The sequence below is a fragment of the Phacochoerus africanus genome, chromosome 4 (assembly GCF_016906955.1).
Source record: "Phacochoerus africanus isolate WHEZ1 chromosome 4, ROS_Pafr_v1, whole genome shotgun sequence".
NCBI lineage: Eukaryota > Metazoa > Chordata > Mammalia > Artiodactyla > Suidae > Phacochoerus > Phacochoerus africanus.
Window position 1 is genome coordinate 17,866,038 of NC_062547.1, and position 20,348 is coordinate 17,886,385.

General features: G+C 37.6%; 1 protein-coding gene across 10 annotated transcripts in view; it reads left to right on the top strand.

Annotated features, from left to right (window-relative positions):
• Positions 1-20,348, top strand: part of PHF21A (PHD finger protein 21A) — a 201,361-nt gene that overhangs the window by 42,528 nt on the left and 138,485 nt on the right. For all 10 annotated transcript variants that reach the window (XM_047775905.1, XM_047775901.1, XM_047775896.1 and 7 more), the window contains 2 exons: positions 572-604; positions 3,069-3,134. In XM_047775905.1, the coding sequence (XP_047631861.1) occupies positions 572-604; positions 3,069-3,134 (99 nt within the window). The remainder of the gene's footprint in view (positions 1-571; positions 605-3,068; positions 3,135-20,348) is intronic.

Here is a 20,348-nt window from a genome sequence, read left to right on the forward strand (position 1 = left end):
ACCCAGGTAGGTAGAATTTTGCATTACTGATCTTTCACTTCATTACTGAAATACTGAGCATTGCTGCTCTGGGTACATCCATCCTCCCCCACAGAGAAGACAGTGGCAGAGTCACATCTGACACTAGGCTCCTTCTGTAAACCACACCAACAGACTTGCCAGATCTGTTTGCTGTGTACAAACAAGCCTGTCGTTGTATGGGAGCAGCTTTTCTCCAGGCCTTGTTTGGGACTCGAGACAGTGACAACATTTTAAAGGGATGTTTGGCTTTTGGAGCATCCAGCTTGTTTAGATTGTCTTTTAAAAGCTCCCCTTCCCCACCCTGTCTCCAGATTTGTTTCACAGCAGGAAACTTTTCATTTCAAATATAAGGTGGTAATTTGATTTTTTTTTTAATGTTAAGAGTGTTTAACATATTATATGGATTACAGAAGCTTTTGCTATATTCTCATGTGGTGTTGGAAATTTTTTTTGTGTGGACTTAAAACTGTAGATTTGGGGGGCCAGGCCTGATTAGCCATAGTGAGTTAATATGTATGACTGATGGCTCTTTTTCTCTCTTTATTATCAGAAACTGGTTGCTCAAATGAAGCAGGATCCACAGGTAAAATACTGCTTTTTTTTCATTTAATTTTTAATTTAAAATAATATAAAATAAAATGGCCATAAAATACTAAAATATAAACAATTCTTAGGTTTTCAAAACTATCTCATCTCTAACAGCAATTATTTTCAGCACATTCTTCATGTTTTAAGAGCTAAGAAAAATTCATTCTATTTATTTCATCTTCATTACTGTTACTTTGCTTTTATGTTGTTTTGAGTATTTTGAGGAAAAAATTGAGAGTTAATACTCTACATATAGATTAAATTTCATTTCTGCAATCCACTTACTCAAAATCAGAGTTTGTGAGGCTTTTCTGTAGTCTCAAAATTATTGAATATGGCCCAGAATCAGTTTTATTTTCTCATAGTTTATAGTACAGAACACTAAACTATTTTCTCATAGTTTGTAGTATAGAATAGTTTCTATGAGAAACTATATTCTCATAGTTGATAATATAGAACATCCTACCATGACCAGTGTAAGAATTTTAGAATAATTTTTAAAAAGCATTTAAAAATTTTATTTTTAAAAGAGCCTTTAACAAGGATTTTAAAGAGCCTTATATAATAATCCATTAAGTATTGCCTTTTCTTTAAAGACTCGTAGGAGTTTTTTTTTTTTTTTTTTCTATTTCTTGGGCCACTCCCACGGCATATGGAGATTCCCAGGCTAGGGGTCGAATCAGAGCTGCAGCCACCGGCCTACTCCAGAGCCACAGCAACGCGGGATCCAAGCCGAGTCTGCAACCTACACCACAGCTCACGGCAATGCCAGATCGTTAACCCACTGAGCAAGGGCAGGGACCGACCCCGCAACCTCATGGTTCCTAGTCGGATTCGTTAACCACTGTGCCACGATGGGAACTCCTCGTAGGAGTTTTTTGGCTTAGGCATTTTATTCTCTGTCCCTGAAGAGAAACCTTCCTAAAAAATTATTTTGTCTTCAGTGATTATATTTATTGTTCAGGCAGTGACTCTTTTGCAGCAGTTAGACAGTGGTCATAAGTATGGAGAGTATTTATCAGACATTCCCAGAATTTCTCCCTTGTATTTGTTTACTCGTAATCTGTTCACAGAACACCTAGACCCATTGATGGGTGTGTGTGTATTTGCACACATATAAATTGTTTTAGCTTGTTAAACATAGCATACATACCTCATTGTAAAGTTAAGTAAAATAGATTCTTGGATTGAAGAATGGTACTGAGGCAGATTTATTTTTGGAAGTGGGAAATAATACTCACTTCTACAAATTTTGCGCACAGTGGCTTAACTGCTGTTTTTAACACAATCCATTGACTGAGTGCTGGCATTGATAGCCACTTAGCTTCTGTTTGACAGTCCAACTTCTTTGAGAAGCTTCTCCATTTTAATTTTTAAAAATATATTATAATTTAAATTAGATTTAGGGAACCAAGAGGCAGTAGACCTTAGATGAATAGGTTCTTTTATATTTAATATCATAACTTATGTTGCCAGCAGCTGAAATATTACTAGAAAACTTTAGCATTTCTTATACAGCTGGCCATCATGTAACAGAGCAGTTTTAATGTGAAAATTCTGAGGGGGCAGTAATTTGCTAGACAGTCTTGTGGGTAGTTTCATTAGCGAGGCCTTATATCACATACTCTCATACAAAAGACCACGTGGAGTAAACAGAGGGGAGGATGTATCTCTGGCCCTGTCTGAAGACCAGGCAGGGTGAATTGAAAGAATCACTTGTGAAATGATGAAGGAGAAGTAGTCTGTCTCTCTCGGGTGGTATTCATTCCACTAGTAAGTAGGCTATCTTGTTACATTAAGCTTTTGAAAACTTTAATTTTGGATTTTTCTCCCACTTGAGTAAAAGGCAAGCGTGCTCAGTGTATCTCATTTAGAATAGTACTCTTTTTTGATTCCTAACATTTTAGAACTGAGAAGTTGCCCTGGTAGTCAGTATGTTAATTCGAATGATGCAGTGTTAAGGAGTTGCAGCACTGACAGCTTTTCAAATCTAGGCTAAAATAACAAATGTACTCTTCTAAATAAGGGAGAGGGCAAGCAGAGGAAAACCTCTTTCTATTGATAATGCCTTTAAGCATGCCTTTAAGCAGTGTGTTCATACTTATAACTTCCATTTTCCTGCTTTGTCTGATTAGTGGAGCTTTAGGTTTTCTGTCAACTGGTACTTTCTTATGAAGAATAATTATTTTAGTAGAAAGGAGTGCTGTTATAGTACAAGATACTAAAATATAAAACTTCTTATAATTTAAAACAATTGTAAAGGAGCTCACCCCTGTTTTAGTGTTAGCAGCTTTACATTTAGGATTTATGCACTAGGTGGTGGTAATATGACTACAGTTTAATGGATGACAGATATGATTGGCTAAATGCTTAAGGTTGCTTCATCATAAAGTCTTCTTGCTACTATTCTGTTAACAAATGAAATATCTTTCTCACAGATATTTTTTCTTTCCAATCAGAATGCTGATTTAAAGAAACAACTTCATGAACTTCAAGCCAAAATCACAGCTTTGAGTGAGAAACAGGTAGGGGAAAAAGGAGGGGGGGGCATATTTTTAACATTGTGTTCTAAAGATATGTCTGCTCGAGGCTTCTAGGAGAACTGCTATTTTTCCTCATGTGTGAAAATAAGTGTGGGCAGCCAGACTCAGTTTTAGTTTTGTTTGAGCTCTGTTTATCTATTTTTATTTTTGGTTGAAATCAGTTTCTAGAGTATCCCATGGGTATATGTTACTGGCAGATATCTAAAAGCAGTGTGGCAGGCTGCTGTTAACTGAGTTAATTAAACTCTGTAGTTTACCCACAGGGGATAGGGGCAAAGAAAGTTAGTGGGAGTATGTGATGGAAAATCTTGTGGCTGCTGGATGTGCCTTGTTACCTGCTTTAAAAGCTTGAGATGACATTTAACTTAGTGTAGAGAGAACGGTTTTAAGTAGATTGCTCTATATGTAGGTCTCCCATTCTGATTATTGTCATTCTTTTGTGTTAATCTTTATTGATAGTGGCCTACTATTATGTGAAAAAACTTTGGCAGAGCCTTGTTAGATTTATTCTGTGTGGGACAAGAAAAATAACATCACGTCTTGCCTTTTTTTTTTTTTTTTTTTTTTAAACCAAGGATATCTGTAAAGTAGTCTTTGGAATTTTTTGTATAATGACCTCTACTTCACTAATTCAGGCAGCTCCTGCCACCAGGTGGAGTGTGACGATAGAGCTATAAGTGAGCATCTGTGGTAATCTGACAATGTTTTATTTTCTTGTTCCTTCCCCACCCCTTTCCCTCTGGTTAAAAGGGGCAGTTTTCTATCTTGGGGTAGGTGAATGTTTGAACCAAAACAATGAGGTGATTTGCAATTGACAGTTCACGCTAAGGACGTTTTATGGAAGATTTTTAGCTATGTAGTTCTCAAAGATTGATTTTTGTGTTGTTTTTTTTTTTAAACTTGTGTTTAGTGAAATAATAGCAATAAGAGTATTTTATTCCTGGGGGTTTTTTTAAAATTATTATGTTTATATTATGTATTGTGTTTTCATTTAACTAAGAGGAAAAATAAGTTTTAAGAACTATGTGGAATAGATACGAGCCGTTAATGTTTCAGAATAGAATCTTTTTCCAAGCTGAGTGAACAACTGCTTTTTTCTCCCCTCTCCTGTTCTATTGCTTCTACATTAGCCCATCTTGTCTTCTTCAGACACAGGAGGTGTTTTAGATTAGGGAATTGCCAAACTGAAATGGGGAGGAGGTAGCATGGTGGAGAACAATCTGTAAGGAAAAGTAAACACAGAGTTTGTTAGATGTATTTTGCTCAGAAAATGATTCAATTCTCTAACGTCAAAATGATGTGTTAGTGAAAAATGTTCTAGCTTTCGAATTCTGTTAGTGCTGAGCCTCCTTATAGTGTCAGGGTTAGTTTGACAAGATGCCAATGAGTGAGTCACTTTTGCTGAAAAATTCACGTGTTCCAGCAGAGAAAGAAGGTGAGAATTGATTAGTGGAATAGGGGGTGGGGGATACTGTCACAGAGTTAAGACTACCTCAAACTACATTTGGGGAAAATGGGGCCATTTAAAAAACTTAACATTTATTTGAAATTTTTGTAAGAGCTGGCGTAAAGATTTATTTCTGTAACTTTTTAATTTTTTTTCTGCTAGGAACCTCACTTAATAGAAAATTGCAACCATTTATGTTCAGTAAGAATTCTCATCAAGTGGCAAACTCTGTCATCTGAATCTAATTTGGATTTTAGAAATTAGAATTTTAAAAAATGGGTTTAGAATCAGAAAAACCTCAGGTGTACAAAGAACACTAGTGTCAAAAACTAGAATACAGTCTTACAGTTTTTAAAGTATTTGCTTAACTGTTGAAACAACCTTTTTGATGAAACAGAAAGTATATCATTTTTAGATGTGATAGTGCTTGAAGGAAACACAGCTACAAAGTTCAAAAGCTAGGAGTCCCCATTCTGGCTCAGCAGTAACGAAGCCATCTAGTACCCATGAGGATGTGGGTTTGATCCCTGGCCTCACTCAGCAGGTTAAAGATCGGGTATTGCCGTGAGCTGTGGTGTAGGTCCCAGAGGCAGCTTGGCGCTGGTATTGCTGTGGCTGGCAACTATAGATCCGATTCGACTCCTAACCTGGAAACTTCCATATGCAGCAGGTGCGGCCCTAAAAAAAAAAGTTCAAAACCTAGTCCTTGCTCAGACTTATTTCCAACATGACACATTGATATTTTGTTTAAAATAGTTTTATTTTAGAACAAACTCCTAATACTGTGTGCCCAGCTTTTTGTTTTTCCTTCTCAAAAGAGCCACTTGGCTTCTGGGAAAGCTTGCCAATTTTCCTTCTACTTTAATAACTAAAATCTGAGTTACCTTACTCACATGACTAATATTTTAATATAATATTAATTTTTTGGATGTGAGAAAAAATTTAAATACAGAAAAATTCAAAGAATGTCATATTCCAGAATTAATAGCTATTAATCCTTTGTCATATTTGTTTCCATTCTTTTTCTGTATACATTTTTCTATAATCATTTTCCCAAATCCATTTGAAAACTTAATTATAGAAATAATAAATGCATATGTTCTCTTATTTTGCTTTATTAAAAAAATAAAACTTTGCAGATAGTCAACTAATTCTTGCAGGAGGCACTTTAGTTCCTATTTGTTATTACTACCTCAGTCTTTGATATTTATTATGTTTCTTTCTCAAGACCAATTAGGAAGTGGTGCACTCCATTTGGGACAATATAGTCTTTATTGAGTGTCTTTCATGGCTAAAACTCAGTGAATTTCAGTGAATTCTTGGCTAGATGGTTCCAGTGCTTTCAAACTGTATTTAGAAACTCCCCATGGCAGTTTTTTAAGTCATCTTCTTGATCCAGAGGGCTTTAATTTGTGGTTAACAGTTTTAGTTCAGTTTTAACCCAGATTTGATTGGCTAAATAAATTGTATGTTATATAGCCATTAAAAATTATGGTTTCAGGAGTTCCCGTTTTGGCTTAGTGGTAATGAACCCGACTAGTATCTATGAGGATGCAGGTTCAGTCCCTGGCCTTGCTCAGTGGGTTAAGGATCTCGAGTTGCTGTGAGCTGCAGTGTAGGTTGCAGATGCAGCTCGGATCCTGTGTTGCTGTGGCTGTGGTGTAAGCCAGCAGCTGCAGCTCTGATTCAGCCTGTAGGCTGGGATCCTCCATGTGCTGCAGATACAGCCCTAAAAAGCAAAATATGTGTGTGTGTGTGTATGTGTGTGTATTTAATGACATAGGGGTGACTCATGATAAAATAAATGAAAAAACATATGCAACTTCATATGCATTACCATCCCATTTTTGTGTGTTGTGTATATATATGGAAGTAGCCATGTAAGTGTGTATAAAAACACTGTCAGTACAAAATGTTGTTGAGAGGTGATGAGTTTACAGGTAGTTTTTTTTATGGTCTTGCATATATTTGCTACACTCTCCACAATAAATGTTTCCTTTTTATAATCAGAAATAGATGAGAAACATCATTTAAAAAAAAATTTTTAACACCAAACTCTTGTCTGTTCCAGGGATGGCTAGCGTTTAAAAATCTGATGACATTCTTCTCATGGTATATTAACCACTCTAATCAGTGAATCCAACTATTTTAAACCCTAGTAATACTGAAGTGTAGAGGGAATTATTAATTTCTTTAACAGGGTTCATTCTCATTGTGTACCTCTCCTCTCTCATTTTTGACATGCGTATGTGATCTTTTGCTCGTCAGAATAGAGATTCTAATATTGGAGCCAATGTACTTACTGGCTCTAGTGCTCTGCTTTCATTCTCATTCATTCATTGTAGAAGCAGTCTTAACATCCCAAAGTTTGTTGCTTATTCCTGTTGTGATTCAGGCTTAAGCCATAGTAGTTTCATCTTTTATTTCCCCTGCCTTGAGGAGTTTGACCCCATCTCCCTTCACCTGGTGCTCTCCTGGCCAGGCATCAGGGAGGTTGTAGCTTAAAAGTTACTTCAGAGGACCTACCCCTGAAACCCATCAAAATCAATGTTTCTCTTAGACACTCTCATTGAATCCTTCATTTTTCCTTCATAGCTATGCCATTTAGGATTAAGTTCAGCTGTGAATGACTGAAAACCCCAAATGAAAATGGCTTAAACAAGGTAGAATTTTATTTCTGTCTCATGTAGAAGCTCTGTAGGTGTACTAGGGCCAATAGTGGCTCCACAGTGCCAAAGAACCCAGGGTCCACCAGTTCTGTTGCTCTGCCATCTCAGCATGAAGCTTCCACATCATAGTCCAAAATAGCTGCTCCATCTGGTAAGAAGGGGGAAAAGCAAGCCCTTTATTTTTAAGAATGTTTACTGGAAGTTGCATGCACCACTTCCAGCTAAATCCCATTGGTCTAAACTTGGTCACGTGGCCCCAACTAGGAGCAGGGAAGCCTGGGAAGTGTAGTCTCTTCCAGGTGGCTCTAGGCACATAAAATTCAGGGACTCTAGTACTGAGCAAGAAGGGAGAAATAAATACTGGGGGTTATTAGCAATTTCTTCTCAATAGTTTATCATAATTTGCAGTTACATATGTATGATTATTATTTTTATGTCTTTTTTTTTTCTTTCCTAGTCAGATTGATTAACCACTGAGCCACCATGGGGACTCCTATTATTTTTATTTTTATTTATTCATGTATTTATTTTTGTCTTTTTGCCTTTTCTACGGCTGCTCCTGTGGCATATGGAGGTTCCCAGGCTAGGGATCTAATTGGAGCTGTAGCTGCCGGCCTACACCAGAGCCACAGCAATGCCAGATCTGAGCCGCATCTGCAACCTACACCGCAGCTCACAGCAATGCCAGATCCTTAACCCACTGAGCAAGGCCAGGGATCAAACCCGCAACCTCATGATTCATAGTCAGATTTGTTAACCACTGAGCCACGGCAGGAACTCCGTCCTATTATTTTTGAATATCTGTTTTTAACTAGACTGTTTCAAGAAATCAGGGAACATGCTTATCTTATTTACTTCTTTATTCCAAGTATAGTATAGTGTAGTATGTATGTATGTATTTATTTATTTATTTATTTATTTATTGTCTTTTTGTCTTTTTAGGGCCATACCCGTGGCATATGGAGGTTCCCAGGCTAGGGGTCCAATCAGAGCTACAGCTGCCAGCCTATGCCAGAGCCACAGGAATACCAGATCCAAGCCATGTCTACAACCTATACCACAGGTCATGGCAATGCTGGATCCTCAACCCACTGAGTGAGGCCAGGGATAGAACCTGCAACCTCGTGGTTCCTAGTCGGATTTGTTTCCGCTGTGCCATGACAGGAACTCCTCCAAGTATAGTATTTAGTATAATATTTAACACAGGAAAGCATTTGTATTTCTTAAATGAATTATTTTTTCTACCTGATCTTTTTCTCTACTTGTAGATATTTTTAAACAGTGCATCTTGCTCTTTATACTTTTTAAACTTAAAATATTACTAACATTTTCATACTTTGTTATTTAAAAATGTAATTTTTAATAGCTTCAAATATTTAATAGTCTAGCTAGATTATAGCTTATTTAACGATTCATTCCATTATTTGATGATAGAATGTTTCCAGTTTTTGTTATTTATAAATCTTGCTATGATAAATATCCTCCTATGTGAATCTCTTCTTTCTGATTGCTTCAGGATACACTGTCAGGTATGAGACTATTGGGTATATTGATCAGCCATCGCCCAACAGTTCTACATAGCCAACCAGTGTTTTATTGAGTTTACCAAAGGTTTATTTTCACACCGGGTCTGTAGGCCCTCTTGGTCTAGGCTGGGCTTGGCCAGGCATATGTACTTCAGTTTGTGAGTTGGCTGGGCCTGCCTCAGGCTATAGGTTGTGTTAGATCTGCTCTAAATGTGTTTGTTCTGAGGCCTATCATGAAGGGGCAGCAGCCACTTGGGACAAATTCATGATGTGGTTTATCACTAGAGTGTAAGAAACAAGCCAGATTACCAAAACACATTATAAGCCTCTGCTGGCTTCAAGTCTCATTAGCTAAAACAGGTCATGTGGCCAAGCCGTGCAAAGTTATCTGTCAAAGGGTGTGAATGTATAGTTTTAAGACAGAGAATATAAAGAGGTGAGAGTTATCATCCATGCACTATTACTCTTGATCAAAGTGTATTAAAAAAAAAAGTTTTACCGCTTATTTCTAAATAGCCTTCAGAAAAGTATGTGTCAGATTAACAGCATATTTGAGAATACTAGTTTTCCCCAAGAGATACCTTGTGGAAGAAAAAAAGCACTTTGCTAATTTGAAGATGGACTAATGTATCCATCATATCTCTGTATATGAATCTGATGCTTATTTGAAGGTATACTTTTCATGTCATTTGTCCATGGTATAAATATTCCATAGTGTTCCATAGAGTTACCTTTTGGTTTTAAAGTTTGTTTTTTTTTTCCACCTTTTCCTCTATTTTTCTTATATCTTTAAAGAGAGGTAGACCCCTTCATAGTCTTTGGTCTTTGCTGCTGGTTTGCTTTTCTGACTCTGTGTTTGAAAATCAGTCTCTATTCCTTACAGATTACTTAATCTAATACAAGATGAAATACTTTTCTAGGTTTAATAAATAGTTGCCACTCATGGAATCATTCTCATTTAAAATTTGAACATATTTTAATGAAATGGATTCTGAAGCCTTTGGGAGAGAAATTTCTGTTCCTGCCATAACTAATTATGTTTCTGATGCATAGAGCAACATAATTTAAGCTAAGTAGGTGACTTGAACAGTGGACTGGGTATGTGTGTGTAGGGAGTGCACTGAGGGTTTGATTCTTTTCCTTACTTGGTAACAGATTTGTTGATAGGTTTTGAGTTATTAAGTAATTTAACATGTCTGTTTCCTTATTTATGGAATGTTTGAATAATAAACATGTATCTGTTAGGTGCACTGAATATATTTGGAGGTAAGTTCTATTTAAATGGAGATTGTTAGCTTAAATCATGGTGGTTAACTTCATCTCAAGTAATGCCTTCATCTTACAAGTAAAGTACTACTTTTTCAAGGAGCTTAGAATATTTCATATTTAACTCAGTCATGAGCACATCATTGTAACACATAAACTGAGACATGGACTGTTTGTGATTTAGCTATGATTATATAATTAATTATATAAAATTCAAGACTAGAATCCAGATCATTGTAGTATTCATTCAGTTTTATTTAGTAAATTATATTCTTAAATTACTCTGTGGACTTTAACCTATCAAATATGTTTTGAGGGAATTCCCTTGTACAGTGGGTTGAAGATTGGGTGTTGTCACTGCTGTGGCTTGGGTTGCTTCTGTGGCACGGATTCAGTCCCTGGCCTGAGAACTTCCATATGCCATGGATGTGGCCCAAAAAATATTTTTTGAAAGAGGACATTAAGCACAACAATTACTTTGCCTTTAAGCTTCATTGCCTTGGAGTCACATAAGTAAATTAGTTCTTGTAGTCTCCTATTGGTAACCTGATACATGACTTTTTCTCATCTCTGATGTAAGTAACCATAGAATGTTAGTTACCTTGTCTCATTCACAACCAAACTGGAATGACTGCATATCCCATTAGAATTTAGAATTGTTATTTGCTTAGAGATCCTTGAATCGTGATGAGAATCTGACCTCTTCTTTATCCAAAGTTTAGGAGTTCTTAGGATTTAATCTAGTTCAACCCTTCTGCACAACGTTTAGTGAAACCATTGGTCCAAATGTTTGTTGGGTTTACTGCCTCTTGTATACATCAGTTCCTTCTCCCTGCATCGAGGGAAATTTATTATTTCTAATTTCTCCTGGTGAAAACCTGTTGGCTTATATTCAACCAAGATGAAATAAATGAAGGTCTTAGAAGTACAAGTCAAGAACATAGAGGTTTTGAAGGTTGAGAGGTCGTACGCCTGTGATGTGACTGTGGTCCCCGGAGCTGCATTATCTCCTGGGGTCTATTTAACCTTTACTCTCAGAGTGTAGTTGTCTCTGTGGCTGGTAGTTGTAACCTGCTGGTCAAAGATTTAATTAAGAAAGAAAAGCTTGATGAAGGAACTCATATTTTAATGATGTTGTGCCATGTTACTGTAGGACATTTTACCTGAAAATGGTGGAGGAAATCGAGTTAGCTGGTGACTTGGACCAAATGCAGCAGTGTACTTGCTGAGTAGGATAGAGCAATGTCCTCAGGTCATCCTGATCATTTACTTTTAGTGTTGGTAAATGGAATGACTTTTAAAATTCAGTTTGAAATTCTTAATCCTTGTCATAGGTGTTGCATGTCTTGATACTGGGCTAATGGAATCTACTGTATTTCTTTTTCCGCTTTACTTGTCTGTTACATAGCAGAGAGCATTGCTTCAAGCTAGGAAAATCTAGTCAAAGTCCAAGTTTGTAGCCCTGTGTTTAGGGACTCTTCTTTACTTTGACTCTTTGAAGGATATTAATGTGTAAGTCTTGGGTGGAAGGTGGTGTACACAGCAAATGCTTAACTGGGCCTTAGCCAGTGTAAGTCTGACTCTACCTCTCTGCTATGTCATTAAGCTAATTTGTGCTTTTAAATAATCAATTCCCTCTAATGTATTCCTTTCTTCCTAGGATCTGTGTTTTTTCAAATTTCTTTATCATTCTAGGATTCTGACTCATCATTTATTCCACATACATTATTGAAAGTTTCCTGTGGTGAAAGGCATAGTTCTAGGCCCATGGGAGATGCCAAGAATGAAAACCTTACAGTGTAACTTAACCTGTGTCTGGTCATCACCTGAAAGATGTGCAGGTTCATTAGCCCTGACACCTTTGGCAACTCATTCTTGATCGCCTCTCTTGTATCCTTTCCTGCCATAGCTACTCCCTAAGTTCCCTGATGTCACCTTTATTCACCATTCTCTCGAGGCTCCATGCGTTTGCACATGCTGTTCTTTACAGTTGAAATTCTCTTTCCCCTTTGCTTGGTGAATTCTTATTTAACCTTTGAAGACCTAGTTTAAGCAAAGATCCATTAAAGCTGTCCTTGACTTTGTTCCAGTCTCCAGGCAGTGAGATAGGCCTCTTCCGTGCATCCATGGTATTTGTCCCTACCTCTCTTATTTGTACTTACTATGTCATATTGTAATTATATACTTGTAATAAGCTCCTCAAGGACAGGGAGTATGTCTTGCTCATGTTCGCACCCATCAAGCCTAGCATGATAGCAAGCACTTTCTGAATGTATTAATTCATTATGCTTTTAAGAAGCTAGAAGTCTAATAGGTGGCTAAGTTTGTTGGATGTCCCTACTGAAGTGTTTTGCCATTAGGAGATTCTCATTAAAATAGTTCAGTTCCCCTTTTTTGGGGAAAATATTTTCAGTATTGTTTCCTACTTAATGCTTTAAGAACATCCAGTAACACTATTACCTCTGTTCCAAATCAGAGCAGCTTTATAAAAACTTTTATGAAGTGAGGTAGCATAAAGTAGTCAATGAGCCCGAGTTTGGTCATATGGAAACATAATAGATCTAGAAATGGTCTCCTGTACAGCGTTGCTGTGTCGCTTACCTCTTTCTGTTGTACCTTCTTTGATTCCTCTTTAGGTTTTTTCCTTCTGACCTTCTGAAACATGCTTATATCGCTTGTATTCTTTTAAACAACAGCAACACTCCTTCCTTTGTTTAATTTCTTTCTGTCATTGGCCCATCCCTCTGTGCTCTCCATCCCTTCATTATTAAGCTTATTAAATTATTAAATATGATTAAGCTCAGGCTCTATTTGATACTACTTTTTCCTTACCTTCTAGTCTTTATCAGCCCCTCTGCAGTCGGTTTCCATATTCATTCTACTCTAATGAGCTCGCTGGAACTTCCGGTAACATAATTGCTAAATCTAAAGGAAGTTTTTCACACTTCATCTTACTTGAACTAACTGTAGCATTTCGTATTAATGATGGTTTTCTTCTTCACGGAACCAAGAACCTTCCTTTCCTGGTTCTCCTTTTACTTCTTTGAATGCACTTACTCGGTTTCCTTCTCAGGCAGTTCTTCCTCAGCCTGTCCTTTAAAAATTAATATACTCTGGTGTTTCAGCCTTGTCTTCCTTGTCATCTGAGTCTGTTTTTCCCCCCTGTGGGCGGTATGCTGCCTTAAACCACCACTGAATACCACTGACCTCCAAATCTTTATTCCTTTTCTCCTGTCTCTCCTGTGCTCCAGACAGATGTGTATTTTCAGTTTCTGCATACTAGATGTCCCAAAGCTCTATATTCTCAGACAGAACCCTAAATCCACCCCTCTTCAAGTTCGGCTTCTCTTTCTTTCCCTTTCTGGTTAATGATACCCCATTCATCCAGTGGCCAAGCAGCAACCTGGAAATTACCATGGACTTCTTTTCTCTCTCTCTCTCCGCCTTGGTCTTTCATCCATAATTCAGGCCAGTTTATTCAGGCTTCTCAGTATTGTCCATATCTTCCTACTTCCTTCCCATGGTATTGCCATGCATCCAGTCCCTATCGCATATGATCCAACCTTTCCACTGTATTCAGGATGATCTAAAGGAAAACCCTGTATGTTGCTTTCCTGCTTAGAATCCTGCAGTCAGTAGCTCACCTTCTCTTATATTCTAGGAAGAAGTCCAAACTCCTTATGATGGCTCAGCAAACCCCTCATTATCTTGTCCCTGCCTTCCTCTACGCTGAGCTCATACATACCTTTTTCTCCAGACTTGCCACATACTTTTATTTCCTTGGTTGTTTCTTTGACCTGGAATTTTCTTTCCTGTCTTCTTTGCATAATGTGAACCTAGAGTCACCTTCTTCCCTTTGACCCAGTTGGGTCATTTTCAGGGCAGTATAGTTCAGAAATAGCTACTATACAGGAAGAATTGAAAACAACTACAAATAAATCAGGGTACATTATCAAGTAACATGTAAGACTTTATATGCATATTGTAAGGTGCTTAACTGAATAGAAAGATGAATGGAAGGTGAAAAAAGCAAACTGTAAAACAGATGTACAGTATGATTCATTATTTAAGGTACAAAATGTTTAAAAACCATGTTTGTGTATGTGCATTCATGGTCATTTATGCTTGGAAATACATGAGAAAAGGTCTAGACTATTAAGACTTATTTACATGGAGCTGGTGGCAGCAATAACCTCTAAGAACTAAGATTCAAGAGAGGTGACCAAGAGGTGACCTGGCATTTTTAACTTCTTATATTCTTTTTTATTTTTAAAATATTGAAATATAAAAACTATACATATATTTATGTGTGTGTACTTATGGCTCAAATATATTTTTACAAACCAAAACACCCAGGTCAGTGGCACTCATATCAGTGTCAGAGCGTTACTATCACCACAGAAATTCCTTCGTGCATCCTTTAATTCACCACCCGCCTCCACCAGAGAAACCACTGTTGTGACTTCTAACAGCCTCAATTGATTTTACCTATATGAAATAAATAGGGTGCACCATTTTCTGTCTAGCTTGTTTTGTTCAACATTATATTTATGAGATTATACCTATTTCTCTGAAAGTTTTTAAAAAAAAAAAAACTTTAAGAAGTAATTATGGAGTCATAGGAAGTTGTCTTGTAAATCACTGAAGAATAAAAGTTTGTCATCTCCTGGATGTACCCACCCTAAAATCTCTTGGCGTTGTTAGCTCTGTCCTCTTGGGAATCGATAGTTCTTGCTCTGTTGCTTTTATTATGTTTCATTAATTACTTGTTTGTGTGTTTATCTCCCTTCTAGATTGTGAGTCCCTAAGTACTATATTCCTTTCATCCTTAAAACCCAGTGTATACCTAGCACTGCATACACGGTGGTGCTTAAACATTTGTCAAAGAAAAGCAGTACGTTTTCGTCTATGTGTTCTAGGCCATGCCATGTACTGGCTTGGCTTCCTCATCTATAATGTGGGTGTTACACTTGTGTCCGTTCCTATGCTTTTAGCTGCACATAACTGAGCACCCAACTAAAAGTGGCTAAGACAGTAAGTGGACTTAGTGATTCACCTAGTAAGAAGTTGCTAGAATTGTCGAGTTCAGCATCTCAGCAACACCATCAGAACCGTGTTCTGCTCATCTTTCTGCTCTGCCATCTTTAGTAAGTCAGCAAACATTGCTTGTTGTCACAGGATTGCTGCTCCAGCTCCAGGGTCTACATCCTCCCAATTTTTCTTGTGTCTCTTCTCAAGAACAAGGAAAACTTAACCAGGACAACTTTCGACAGACTTTGCATCTCATTGACTACAGTTTTGTCACATGCCAGTGTCTAAAGTAGTGACTGGCAGAACAGTGGGTCCAAGATCGATTTACATCCTGGAACTGAGGATTCACCTCTCAAACATTCGGAGGCTCTGGGAGCTCTCACTGTGGCACAGCCCCTTCAGTGTTGTCTCTGTGGTCACAAGGGTTTGATCCCTCTCCCAGTGCATTGTGTTAAGGATCCAGCATTGCTGCAGCTGTGGCGAGGGCGCAGCTGATGCTCAGATTTGATCCCTGGCCTGGGAACCTCGATATGCCACAGGTGCAGCTGAAAAAGGAAAAAAAAAACCAAAAAAAAACCATTCAGAGCTAGATACACAAACAAAATTAGTTTTTGTTAGCAAGGAAACAGAAGAGAAAGAGAATAATGGGTTTGAAAAAACAAAAACAGTCAACAGTCCTCTGTCTCCATTTATAACAGTTCTCTCTGCTATTGTAAGTTAAATATAATGTGTATCTGAAGATGTGTGAGTCGTTGGTGCTCCCTTGGCCACCTTGGCTAGCAGTCTGCTTTAGGGCAAGGAATGCAAAAGTAATTTTATTGTTCAGCAAAGTAACATATAATCATAAGGGTAACTCTATGACAGAAAAAATGTAATTTATTTCAAATGTGAACTATAAAGTTTTTTTATTTTTAAAAATTATTTGTCTGTAGCCTATCACTGACATCTTTGTTGTTAATATTGATAGTTCATGCCTTTGAAGCAGAGCAGCCTGGTGTCCCTTGGTTAACAATACCTTTACCACCTGCATTATTCAGGGAAGCCAGAGTTTATCAAAACCCAATGGTATTCATGGATTTTAATTTTGTAAAAGGTTGACCACTATAAATGGTAGGCCAAATCATAGGTTCCTTCCTTTTTTCTTTCTTTCTTTCTTTCCCTTTCTTTTCTTTTCTTTTCTTTTTGGGTAAGGAACCAGACAGAAAAAACAAAGTATACTCTTGAGCGGTTGTCTTCATATGGTAGCTGGTTAGATGAGAGGCTGCCCTGCAGAATTATCTTTACAGGAGACAAGTTCCCCCAAGTTGATTTACTCTAAGCTCAGGAAACACATGTTTGTGTGAATCAGCAGGGACTGGCTAACCTCTTGCATACTAGCTCTATCTGAAAATGACAGAGTGATTATGAGTTTCTGTCAGTTAAGCACCAAACATTCCTTTGCTCTGAAAAATGAGGCCCTAGAAATCTTCAACTAATGTGTTTAATTTGTCGCCTTTTCTCCTACTCCCATGTACATCATCTTTTTAAAAACCTCTCCTCCTTTGCCAAAGCAAATGATATCACTTTGACCAAGAAGGACACTAGAGATAGAGATCAGTTCTGAACTTACCTCTCCTATGAACAGTGAGTGATTATTTCTGATCTCTTTGTAGCTAGTGCTTCTGTCATATAGTGATTGGAGAGGAAATTAACACTGCCTTTCCTCTGCAATCAAGAGGCACACCTTACCCTGAAAAGTTGTATTTCCTGAAGGAAAAGAATTGAGTGAAATTGGGGAGTGTTATTAATTGACAGAAATTGAAATTTGTTTGCCTGGGTGTGTCTCATTTATTACAGATTGTAGAAGTTGGTCCTGAATTTAAGAGAAATTTATGAAGATTTTGAGTTAATCCATCGCTTCCTTTTAATTAAGAGTGAGGTAGAAGTCTTACTTTTTTAAAAAATATTTATTATTCAGCAGTTCAGCTTTTCCATAGAAAGCTTATTTGATTTTTTTTCATCTGGAGTGAAATCTTCAAGACTATTACTAACATGCAAAACCCCCAACTAAATTCAAGGTAGACAAAAGTAACAGTTGGAAGTCATTTGTAAACATCTGTCCTATAAGCTTCTGAAGACACATGATTTTCTTACTCTGATTTCTGTTTATCCTAGATGTGAGTTCATCAGATGAGACAGTTGTTTGCAAGTTATCAGAGGTACTACCCCTGAGCCTCATCTGCTGCTAATAGCTGATAAGATTATCTAGAACTCTTTTTAAATGTCCAGTTTTCCCTTTTCATGTTTTCCTTTCACCTTTTTACTTGCTTAATTGTCTTCTTTAGGTATAAACTGTTTTATAGCCGTGACTTCTGAAGAGATATTGACTAGTTCTCCAAAGATGGAAAGACTGGTTGGTATACTAGATTTTCTAGAGCAGGGATCAGCAAACTGTGGCCTGTATCTGGGCCCTATCTGTCCTGCTTCCTGATTTTGTAGAATGTTGTTGGATACAACACATTCGGATATAAGTGTGGTTGGATACAGCCACGTACCTATTGTTGACATGATGTCTCTGGCTCCTTTGGGGTTACAGTGGTAAAACTGAGTAGCTGCAGCAGGATCTGGCCATTTGTAGAAAAAGTTTGCCAACTTGAGGGAAATTTAACCAGAGAGGCACTTGACTCAGATAGTGGGCACAGTAAGACAGTGAAGAGCAGGAGTGAATGCCACGCTGGAGCAGAGTGTACACTGCATAGCTCATGAAAAGACCCTCTTATAGTCACACATGCCAGCCCCACAGATTTCAGTACCTCATTTTCTTAAAAGCCTCTTTTATTTTGGATTCTTTTTCTCTCTCCTTCCTGTTGTCTCTCTTACAGAGTTATGAGGCATTTAATATAAAATAAACTGTGCACATGTTTTCAAGAGTATAAGTTTTGATGTGGTGAAACCATCACCTTAATGAAAATATGAACATGTCCATCACCTCTGAAGGTTCCCTGTGTCCCTGGGTAACCCTTCGCTTCCTCCCCCACCCTCCCAGCCCTGTCCCAGGCCAACACTGGTCTACTTGTTGTCACTTTAGATTAAGTTTACACATTTTAGAATTTTAATACATGTATTTCTACAGTGTGTACTCTTTGGAAGTTTTTTCCTGTTTTTAGCTGTTAGAGATAAAGCTACTATGAACATTCGTATAGGAGTCTTTGTGTAGAAGAATGCTTTCATTTCTCTTAGGTAAATACTTAGATGTGTTCCCGTTGTATGGCATGTGTATTTTTAAAGAAACTGCCACAGTGTTTCTCAAGTGGTTGTACCATTTTTACACTCCCATCAGCAGTGTGAGAGAACTCTTAAATATGAACATAACAGCCAAGAATTCCAGATGTTTAATAGAAGCCACTAACATAAGAGTCAAAACACATCCACAGAATTTGAAGGGACAGTTCACGATTCTTGATAATAAAAAGTGAAAGATTTACTGAAGGAGAAATAGGAGCAGTCTTTAGAGAGATGAAGAGACAGAGGGATGAATAATGGAGAGAAAAATTTTAGAGGCTCAATCCAGAAGGTCTAATGCCTGACTAATAGAAATTCTAAGACAAGAGGACAGAAAATGGAGAAGAAAAAAAAAAAAAAAACCTGAAGAACAAATACAAGGAAATTTCTCAGAACTAGAGAGCATATAGTCCAGGTTAATACAGTTTTACTGAGTGCCTAAAACTAGAAGCGAAAAAGACCCACATCCCTCTACCAAGGCACATCGCTGTGAAACTTCTGAAAAACAATTTGAATAAAAGCTCCCAGGAGTTCCCCTTGCGGCTCAGGGGAAACGAATCTGACTAGTACCCATGAGGTTCGATCCCTGACCTTGGTCAGTGGGTTAAGGATCTAGCACTGTTGTGAGCTGTGGTGTAGGTCACAGATGGGGCTCAGATCTTTTGTGGCTTGGCTGTGGCATAGGCCAGCGGCTGCAGCTCCAACTTGACCCCTAGCCTGGGAACTTCATATGCCATGGGTATGGCCCTAAGAAAGAAAAAAGGCTCCTGGGTGCTTTCTCAAAGGGGGGAAAATAACAAAACTTTGTGAACAAGGATTGGAAATCAGATAGCATCAGACTTCTTAGCAGCAATATAGGAAGATCGAATTTAGTGTAATGATGCTTTTGAAAAACTAATTTCCCATGTAGAATTCTGTACCCATCCCAACTCTTAATCAAGTCTGAGGGTAACAGAGACATTGTGGACATGTAATATTACAACCCTTCCTTCCATGCACCCATTTGAGGAATCTACTGAAGGGTGTTCTCCATCAAAACTTGGAAATAAACCAATAAAGATGAAGACATGGACCCAGAAAACAGGGAATCCAGTACAAAAGAGGGGTGAAGAAAACCTTCTATTTGATGAAGGAAAAACCCCGATGACTTGTACAACAGGTTTAGAGAACAACCAATATTGGTTGAACAGGAGCTAGAGGACTCTAGGAAAGAGGTAGCCAAGAAAAAATGGACTGATACATTACATGATGTGTTTTATAGCTTTGGAGAGTAGAGGGGAAGATGAATGATAGGAATAGAAAACCAAGCAAATGACAAAGTAAGGCATTTTTAATTCCAGGAATAACAAAATGTACAGAAAATAAGTCAATTGTAGTATTAATTATCTCATCAATTAATGTTGTTTACATTCTAAAAATATAAATTTTATTTATTTTATTTTTTAATTACTTAATGAATTTTATTGCATTTATAGGAGTACAACAATCATTACAACCAAATTTTACAGCATTTCCATCCCAAACTCTCAGTGCATCCTCCCCACCCCCCAACCTGTCTCATTCGGAGACCATAAGTTTTTCAAAGTCTGTGAATCAATATCTGTTCTGCAAAGAAGTTGTCCTTTTTTAAATTCCACATATAAGTGATAGCATTTGATGTTGGTGTCTCATTGTCTGACTGACTTCACTTAGCACGATAGTTTCTAGGTCCATCCATGTTGCTAAAAATGCTGGTATTTCTTTCCTTTTAATGGCTGAGTAATATTCCATTGTTTATATGTACCATATCTTCTAGATCCACTCCTCTGTCGATGGACATTTAGGTTGTTTCCATGTCTTGGCTATTGCGTATAGTGCTGCAGTGAACATTGGAGTACATGTGTTTTTTTTGAGTCACAGTTTTCTCTGGATAGATGCTCAGGAGTGGGATTGCTGGATCAAATGGTAGTTCTATGTTTAGTTTTCTGAGGAATCTCCATTTCTGTTTTCCACAGTG